Source organism: Nansenia antarctica (assembly GCF_963989245.1).
Source record: "Nansenia antarctica genome assembly, chromosome: 9".
Lineage (NCBI taxonomy): Eukaryota > Metazoa > Chordata > Actinopteri > Argentiniformes > Microstomatidae > Nansenia > Nansenia antarctica.
The window spans coordinates 3,720,448-3,730,221 of NC_137679.1; the positions used below are offsets into that span (position 1 = coordinate 3,720,448).

At 45.2% G+C, this 9,774-nt stretch overlaps 2 protein-coding genes across 2 annotated transcripts in view; one reads left to right on the forward strand and one right to left on the reverse strand.

Moving 5' to 3' along the window:
- The window catches only part of api5 (apoptosis inhibitor 5), a gene marked incomplete at its 3' end in the record, with an annotated part of 19,331 nt that extends 12,530 nt beyond the window's left edge, over window positions 1–6,801 (reverse strand). The window contains exons 1-5 of the mRNA XM_080539162.1: window positions 6,544–6,801; window positions 4,976–5,137; window positions 3,795–3,888; window positions 3,360–3,425; window positions 900–1,051 (exon numbers count right to left, since the gene is read on the reverse strand). Coding sequence (XP_080395288.1) covers window positions 900–1,051; window positions 3,360–3,425; window positions 3,795–3,888; window positions 4,976–5,137; window positions 6,544–6,615 — 546 coding nt within the window. The 5' untranslated portion in view covers window positions 6,616–6,801. The remainder of the gene's footprint in view (window positions 1–899; window positions 1,052–3,359; window positions 3,426–3,794; window positions 3,889–4,975; window positions 5,138–6,543) is intronic.
- LOC308165161 (NACHT, LRR and PYD domains-containing protein 12-like) overlaps window positions 1–9,774 on the forward strand; it is a 436,373-nt gene that overhangs the window by 335,874 nt on the left and 90,725 nt on the right. The gene's annotated exons all lie outside the window — the stretch shown is intronic.

Sequence of the window (9,774 nt, forward strand, 5' to 3'; positions counted from 1 at the left end):
AGGGTCACAGAGCCACCATGGGGTGGTTAGGACAGACAGACAGACAGGGTCACAGAGGCACCATGGGGTCGTTAGGACAGACAGACAGACAGACAGGGTCACAGAGGCACCATGGGGTCGTTAGGACAGACAGACAGGGTCACAGAGCCACCATGGGGTCGTTAGGACAGACAGACAGACAGACAGGGTCACAGAGGCACCATGGGGTCGTTAGGACAGACAGACAGGGTCACAGAGGCACCATGGGGTCGTTAGGACAGACAGACAGACAGGGTCACAGAGCCACCATGGGGTCGTTAGGACAGACAGACAGGGTCACAGAGGCACCATGGGGTCGTTAGGACAGACAGACAGACAGGGTCACAGAGGCACCATGGGGTGGTTAGGACAGACAGACAGACAGGGTCACAGAGCCACCATGGGGTCGTTAGGACAGACAGACAGGGTCACAGAGGCACCATGGGGTCGTTAGGACAGACAGGCAGACAGGGTCACAGAGCCACCATGGGGTCGTTAGGACAGACAGACATGGTCACAGAGGCACCATGGGGTCGTTAGGACAGACAGAGTCACAGAGCCACCATGGGGTCGTTAGGACAGACAGACAGACAGACAGGGTCACAGAGCCACCATGGGGTCGTTAGGACAGACAGACAGGGTCACAGAGGCACCATGGGGTCGTTAGGACAGACAGACAGACAGGGTCACAGAGCCACCATGGGGTCGTTAGGACAGACAGAGTCACAGAGCCACCATGGGGTCGTTAGGACAGACAGACAGGGTCACAGAGCCACCATGGGGTCGTTAGGTGGGATAGTGACACAGGCCCAGGTGAAATTCAACGCCTCACGGCTATGTCCCATTTCAATCCTTTGGTCACGTGAGTAGACTGAGCTGACCTTCTTTATCTCAGTGAAGATGTAGTCCTCCACCTCCTTGGTGGTGACCTCGTCTGGGAGCGTCTTCAGCTTGGTGGACAGGAACTTGATGGCCCTCTCCCTCACGATGTCCTCCCCCTGGAGGATCTGGGAGAACAGGCCGCCCAGGGTTCCTGAAGCCACAGACAGACGTGTCAGGTAAGGGTGTGTTCTCACTAGAACATTAGGGTGTGTTCTCACTAGAACATTAGGGTGTGTTCTCACTAGAACATTAGGGTGTGTTCTCACTAGAACATTAGGGTGTGTTCTCACTAGAACATTAGGGTGTGTTCTCACTAGAACATTTGCTTCACTTGGAATGGGAGTTTAGGATCAAATTCGCTTTGCTCTGCGTCATTTGGAGCTGAGAGACAGAACGCGCATTCGAAGTCGCTCCCGGAGCAAACAACCAACGCATGCTCCGCTTGAAAGGGTGGTTTCGCTCCGGTTAGAAACGACGCATCGAGGCTGTCCGTAGGAAAACAACAGCGCATGCGTGTTGATCTGGATAAGAGCGGGCCGAACAGCAATTTTTAATTTTTCTGACCAATCAACTACCACGTCTGTTGCTTCGATTGCGTATGTTACTTTGTTTACATAAAGGGCTGTGAGAACGACAAATCTGAGAAATAATTTATGCAACAATGTTGCGAACTCATATACTTGCTCCGGCTCATGATTCGGACTTTCATGTGAGAACATGACATTAGACTCGCACCGCCAGGGAGCTTAGGTGGCGTAACGGGTTAAGTTCTTCTCGAACGGGCACACTGGTGGATCAAGACCCCCGTTTATAACACATATAACAGATATAAAGAGCTTACCTTTATCAATAATGTTCATCAATGTCGCAAACGACTCATTAAATCCTCTGCTACGTGGTGGCAAAATATTTTTCTCGGCCGGAAAATACACTGCGAGTCACACGCACTTGTTTACAGATACGTCACATAGCAAAACTGAGCATGCTTGGTTTCAACCGCCGAATTTCCATATCATTGGTCCTCGAAAGTAATTTTTGTTCGCCTCTGCTCGACTCTATTGGCTCTAATGCTTCGAATGAGGTGTCAATCATGACATTCTGAACAACGGTTCAGGAAGGAAAGTCTCTGCGTAATCTGACCTGGTGTGAAAAAGAGGCGGGTGCGCCATACGCGCACGCAGCCAAGCATGGAGGAAGGCCCTGCTTCTGGGAAATGGAGTCAAAAGAGCGGATTTCGATTCAATTCATCCCTATAGTGATATGTCAATTAAATATAATCAAGTTTACAGTCTTGATACATGAGAAAGTCTGATACACTGATGGTGACACTGATGTGTCCAAATGGCACAATTTGGTTTTCCGCCTAAACATACCTGTACTAAAACAAGTACAAAGTTGCACTGGTTTACATTACTACCATCTACTTTGGCAGAAGAACTCATAAGACCCTGGAGTACTGAGTCCTAGATGATTTGGGCTTATTCATCAGGTTTCCAAGGTGATATTCACTCTAAAAGCTGTTTTTTCTTTAGGCGGAGAGTGAATTTGAGATTTTTCACAATGATCTATGTCTATTTACTCTGACACAGTAACATATATTTTTGATTCTGACACTTCTACAGTCACCCCACAGGTGTTAGCTATCATTTGATACCAAGATCATTATGAAGGCCCTTGTAATTGTGGAGATATTCTATATTCACTGTGGGCATGTCATTTCGGGCAGAAAACCTGAAAAATACAATGGATAAGAGGTGGTTTTAAGCGTCAACCATGTAACCGCAGGGTCCCCGGTTCGATTCTCTCACCCATCCTTCCTGTCAAAATGTCTACTGTCTCTATCCTGCATGTCATCCCTTCTCTCTCTCTCTCTCTCTCCCATCCTTCCTGTCAACATCTCTACTGTCTCTATCCTGCATGTCATCCCTTCTCTCTCTCTCTCTCACCCATCCTTCCTGTCCAAATCTCTACTGTCTCTATCCTGCATGTCATCCCTCCTCTCTCTCTCTCTCACCCATCCTTCCTGTCAACATCTCTACCGTCTCTATCCTGCATGTCATCCCTTCTCTCTCTCTCTCACCCATCCTTCCTGTCTAATCTCTACTGTCTCTATCCTGCATGTCATCCCTTCTCTCTCTCTCACACCCATCCTTCCTGTCAATCTCTACTGTCTCTGATCAATAAAAAGAAAAACATGAGTGGACTCAAACCGCCAGAAATGATGCTTCAAAAACACAGCCAACAATCTTTTTCAATGAAAACGCCGGAAAACACAAGTAAATGCAAATGGGACTGAATGGACATGGTAGGGGCTGATCAACGGTGAAGAGACTAGCTGTGTCAGTGAGCAGCAACGGTCCTCATGCGCTCTGCCCACATCTCACAACGTAAAGCAACAACAGTTCCAGTTAAATCATTGACAATTCAAAAGCAAATCCAGAGATAAGGGAACAGCTTACCCTTGGCGTCAATCTTGAAGATGGACACTAACGCTGTGTTCACTTGGTTGAATTCAGCCGAATCATCTGAAACAATCAAGGAGGAGCATAAGCCGGAGACATCAATGCTAAATACACAACTACATGTGAAATGTCTCGGTGCTGAGTTGAAGACTAGATGGTAAATGGACTGCACTTATATAGCGCCTTTATCCAAAGCGCTTTACAACGGCCTCTCATTCACCCATTCACACACCAATGGCGGCCAAGCGACCATGCAAGGCGCCGGCCGGCCCGCTCACTGGGAGCAATTTTGGGGTTCAGTGTCTTGCCCAAGGACACTTCGACATGTGGCCAGCCAGTTAACTCGAACCGCCGATCTGCCAACCTTGCGATCATTAGACGGCGGCTCTACCTCCTGCGCCACAGCCGCCCCCCTTACTAACGTCACCGTACCTGTCTGCAGGAGCTGGGTGAGGATGTCCGACACCCTCAGGATGTTCTCTCCTGTCGCAAAGCGTGGGAGTTCTTTGATGGCCTGTCTCCGAATCTACACAAGGGGAAAAGACATTTACATTTACATTTTTGGCATTTAGCAGACGCCTTATTCCAAAGCGACTTACAATCAATACATTTGACTAAGCGAATGAGTGAAGCATCAATCCACCAATCGCAGCAGGAAGAGTAATCTAGCTCAGGCCCGGGGACCATTGGCAGTCTCCGTGATAGAATTGAAAAAGGGCACCCAGATGACCATAAGAAGATAATAATAATAATAATAATAATAATAATATTAATAATAACAACTTATTCATATAGCGCCTTTCATAAAACCCAAGGACGCTTTACAAATTCTGCAGGAAATTGGTCAGACAGCCAAAACAGAAAACAAAACAGAAACAGTGACTAGGGGGCCAAAGGCCTTGGTGAACAGATGGGTTTTGAGGGCTGATTTGAAGGAGTCCAGGGTGGGGGGGGGGGGGCGTTGCAGATCAGAGATGAGGAGGATGAGGAGGAGTAGTGGTGGTGTGACAAATCATTGCCCATTTATACTTTCCCGACCAGGATATAGAACCCTTATGTTAGGATGATATATTTTTCTATCGTCCTTTTGATCACTTACCAGCACCAGCTGCTTGTTATGATATTACGTTTCTTATCGTTTTTTGTATTTTAACGAGCGCTTATCATTTTTGTACTAACGAGCAATTATCAGCATCGGCTGCTCTTAGGAACGAGGGAGGAAGTCTCAGGTGGCCTTGGTGCTTTAAGCCCAGGTGCAGAATCCTCTCCCCTAGGTGACATCATACGCCGTGGCACAGACAACAACCACTGTATAGTTTTGATACATCCTGACCTAGGTCACGAGCAGAGAGAACGGTTCTGCCGTGATTCATAGTGGCCAATTAGCGTACTAGGTACGGGGTATGTCCGAGGGAAATGGGAAAGTATATATATATATGCAAATGTAGCCTAACTGAAGAAATCAGGCCTTTTTCTGAGGGACTGTCTCAGGAGAGTCCAGCGCTGTAGCACCGCTTTGTAACTCTACTTGTGATCTTCAATAAACGACCACGTGTGCAGTAATAGAGAAGATCTCCTCCGTCTTTCTTGGAGAACCGGGGTCTAACACTTACCGACACGTCTTCGTCCTCACACAGGTCGAGCTGAGCGTTGATGGCGGAGTCGGCCAGCTCGGGGAAGCTGCTGAAGAACTTGGGAATGAACTGTGCTGCTAGGCGCTTCTCCTTGGGTCCCCCCTTCACCCCGTCGAGGATGGCCTGATAGGCATCTTTGTGCTGAAGAAGAGAGGAGGAGGAGAGACAAACAAATGATGACATGTAGGTGTGTGAATCACAAGATCATCGCTGTTGTTCCCAATGGTTCTACCCAACACAAATACAACGGGCCTAGATAAAGTACAGCCAATCCGACACTACTACCCTAAGATAGTCACAGTAATTACCAGGACCATGTTGGAACCCTTAATATATTCATAATAATACCTAATAAAACGGTATGGCTGGCTAGTATGCCATGTTCTCTTCTAGCAGCTCTTAAGTTTGCCCAATAAACTAAATCATAGTATCCCAGTGTTTCTCAATAAGTGTCAGTTTACCATCCGAGGGACCGGTCAACAACATCCTTATGGCCATAGCCTAGTAGCCGACCAGCGATTAGATGGGCCAGGGGTCATACAACAGGGTATATACAGGAATCTGGAGGTTAATTTCAACACCTTTCTAAGACTTTTTAAAGACCTTGTCAATATTTTTCCAGACCTCACCGCTACTTGGAGCTGTAACCGTTGACATCAGTGACACCTTTAACTTAACAGTTTTAGTTTGCAATAGACTAGACCACTATCATACAACACAATGTCCGGTTCATCTTTGTTTTTTAATAAAAACTAATAAATTCACGAACTTTTACTAAAGGTTTTTAGGACTCAATACCTACAAAATTCAAGACCTCATAAGATCGTGATAAGACTTTTTAATACTTAAATTACTATAATAATAATTTAATTTAATTTAATTTAATTTAATACTTAAATTCTTGATTTTCCCAAAATTGATTTATCAACTTTTAATACTTTTCAAGACACCGCGGATACCCTGTATTAGTATTGTTGGAGAAACGGAACTTGGTTCAGGGCGCTGAGAGACGGTATCACTGCTAGGCTACAAACGCCAAAGCTAAGCTAACAACTCAATGAGAAACAACAGGATTAAGCTAAGCTAACAACTCAATGAGAAACAACAGGATTAAGCTAAGCTAACAACTCATTGAGAACCAACAGGATTACACGTAGCCTAGTAGCCTACCCAGCTAGGCCCAGTCGGATAGGCTAGCAGGCTAACTCGCTTAGCCAAGGGGGCTAACGAACTGGCCTAAGCTAAGCTAACGTCCAGGGAGGTATTCCATTAAAGTGACTAAAGGAAGATCCATGCTTATTTTCACAAGTCTCGCGAGATTGATCCAAATACAACCGGGTTTTTTTTATTATTTTTTTTACAAGTCTCGCGAGATGTATCTAAATAAGCCTAGATTTTTCCTTTAGTAACGTTGATGGAATTACCCCCCCCCCCCCCCCCCCTGGTCTGGCACAAACTAAGCTAATGCAATTGGTATCAAATAGGTTAGCTGGTCGGGTACATAAACAAATAGTTAATAATAAATCGTACGACATTCGTTATATTACCTGGCTCAGGTTGTCCTTGGCGTCAGCCAGGATGCCATAGTTACGGTACAGCTCCTCGATAGTGACCGCCATCAGCGTGCTGTCTGTCCACGAGAACAACGACAATATCACCTCGTTATTGTGATTATTTCGTCCTGTTTTAAGTTCGCACTTTGGCTGTAAACACTCAACCCTACGTCCACTCCTCCTCGGCGGTGTGTTAGAAGTGGAAACGTGTCGATATCTGTGAAATGATGAAAACCCCGCTGTCCCTTCTGTCTTCACTAGCCTGGCTACGAACGTAAGCTTTCAGGAAGGACACTTACCGCGCATGCGCCCGTTCCAGTGGAGCGCAAAAACTTTTATTTTTTTCGTGCTGAGAGCAGTGTGTGTGTGTGTGTGGGGGGGGGGGGGGGTAAATAGCGGTCATAATATCTCCATCTACTTACTTTCATTCATGTAGGTCTGAAGGTAAATCAAACGTTTCTTGCTCCCCCTCTCTCTCTCTGTCCTACTGCGCACAAATAGCGCAACTTTGTATTAACAAGGGGGCGCGATCGCTAGCCAATGAGGTCACACTATCGCATAATTTGCGTTGGCCTTGTTTGACTTCAACATTGAATGTGACTAGAATTGCACGAAAGAAAATGTAAACACATTGCACTTTAACGATCAATAAGAAACCAAATATTGATATCAAATCAAATATCACAGAAACATAAATAAAGAGTGCACTCAATAGAAACATGAGATAACAAATGAATGCACCTTTTAATCCAGAACCCTATTTTACATGCCTTTGCAAGGTGAGGGAGGACACACTTTCTCCTGTTAATGATGATCTCCTGATGATGACAGATGATGCAATTCAAAATTACTGAATTAAGAAAAAAAGCGTTATGGAACGAGGAGCCGTGGTATATCGTGGATATTGGCACAGGTAGCGGGGTGGTTAGGCTCGACGCGAAGCGGATCTGTGCCTCGCTGTGCCAATATCCACTATAATAATATACCACGGCTTCTCGTTCCATAACGCTTTTATACAACGGTTACCACATTTATCTATCAATATTTCACAAAAGAAAGACAAGACAAACTTTTAATCAATGTGTTTTCAAGGAACTATGTTTTATTGTAAGTGTATTCATCCGGTGAACAGTTAGTTTATTGGTTGCTAAGCAACGGTAAGAATGTAACTTCGATAACGCGGTAATATTATACAAACGCGGAGTAATATGAAAAGATGTGTCAACATTCCATTTAGCCGTGCGTATGTCATGGATAGCCGCACGGCTGGAACGCAAACTGACCAATAGAGACAACGGACCAAACTGACCAATAAAGACAATGGACCAAACTGACCAATAGAGACAATGGACCAAACTGACCAATAAAGACAATGGACCAAACTGACCAATAGAGACAATGGACCAAACTGACCAATAGAGACAATGGACCAAACTGACCAATAGAGACAATGGACCAAACTGACCAATAAAGACAATGGACCAAACTGACCAATAGAGACAATGGACCAAACTGACCAATAGAGACAATGGACCAAACTGACCAATAGAGACAATGGACCAAACTGACCAATAGAGACAATGGACCAAACTGACCAATGGAGACAATGGACCAAACTGACCAATAGAGACAATGGACCAGATCTATCCGTTGTATAATAGTACTTTAATTCCTTAATTTCTTCAATCATGTGCGGGTGACGGGTCTGTACCTTGACCCCCTTCCTCAGTAGCAGGGTCCCCGGGTTGTCCATTGGTGGGCTGTTCCATATATGTTGTAAGTGCACCTGAAACGTGATATAAAACAAGCACAGATATGTAGTATATTTATGTAGGTCTCAATCTGTAATAATACTGAGCAGCACTGGCGGACCCAGGGGGGGGGCAGGGGGGGCGACCGCCCCTCCTGGTGCCCCCACGGTTGAAAAACGTCTCGCTTAAGTGCCCTTTTGAGTGGCAAAAATGAGAGGATGTGCCCTACTGGTGCCCCTCCAATGGTCTAAACTTGACCATGTGCCCCCACAGTTGAAAAATGTCGCACTAAAGTGCCCTTTTGAGTTGCAAAATTAGAGGATGTGCCCTACTGGTGCCCCTCCAATGGTCTAAACTTGACCATGTGCACTGATGGGGTCCCATGTTGTGCAGTAGGTGCCCTTTTTTTCTTTTCGCCCCCCCTGCCCTTCAAACAGCCTGAGTCCACCACTGCTGAGCAGCCTGACTAGTCATTATGATTTAAGCAGCTGCAAATGCTCACTGGCCCAAGTAAATCCCACAAGAAAAACACCATGCTTTAAGCCGTTTATTCTCAGTAACAGTGAGATGTTTGCAAAGTGAAGAGTTTGCAAAGCCTAGCTGCCTAGTCATCTGAATCTGGATACCAATGCAGTATCTCTGTATAGGTACTAGGACAGACATGGGACCTCCCAGGTTAGCCTGACCTGACCTGACCGGTCAGCCTGACGAAGGGAACATTTTGAACTTTGAGCTATGCACGTGAGTTCTTTAGCATCGTCATAAACAAAGATAAAGTTGATGCACACAAACATGATGAGTTTCTACCACACCTTTGACCATTCAGCCATGTTGTCTACGAGTGAGTGACGGATGAGCAAAGCGAAGAATAATTGTAAGTAAGTAAGTAAAGTTTATTTATATAGCCTATCACAGACCAGAGGTCACAAAGTGCTTTACATAGGCTATAAAAAACATGATTAAAGAGCAAAAGTAATAGCAGGTTAAAAGAAATAGGTAAACAAGTGAAAATAAAAACAAGAAACAAATAACAAGTGTACAACAAATAATAACAAGACACAAAAAGATTGGCAGGTCTCAGAACCGGTTCCATTGAACCGGGTTTCCATCCACATACCTATTCATAAGCTGGTCCTAACCTCAATGGGGCGCGCGCCTTATTGTAACTGTTAGTTATTCAGCTCTCTTCCGTTTTCATGAACAATGGCCATGACTCCCACAAATTTCAAATTATTTGGTAACTTTTTTCTTTTGCTTTTTGGCAGGCCCGTAGAGAACCCCAGTCCACACCGTCAACATTCCAGAAGGGGTCGCTATAGCAACACGTTGAATTTCTTCAACTTTGAGAGGCCGTCACTTTTCAGATCTGCCTCCTCAAGACTAACAAAAAGCCAGTAGGACTGAAAAGATGCGTCCTAAAAGATTTTCTGCCGTTTTGAATTTTGTGAAAAACACAAAAAATATCTTCTTGAAG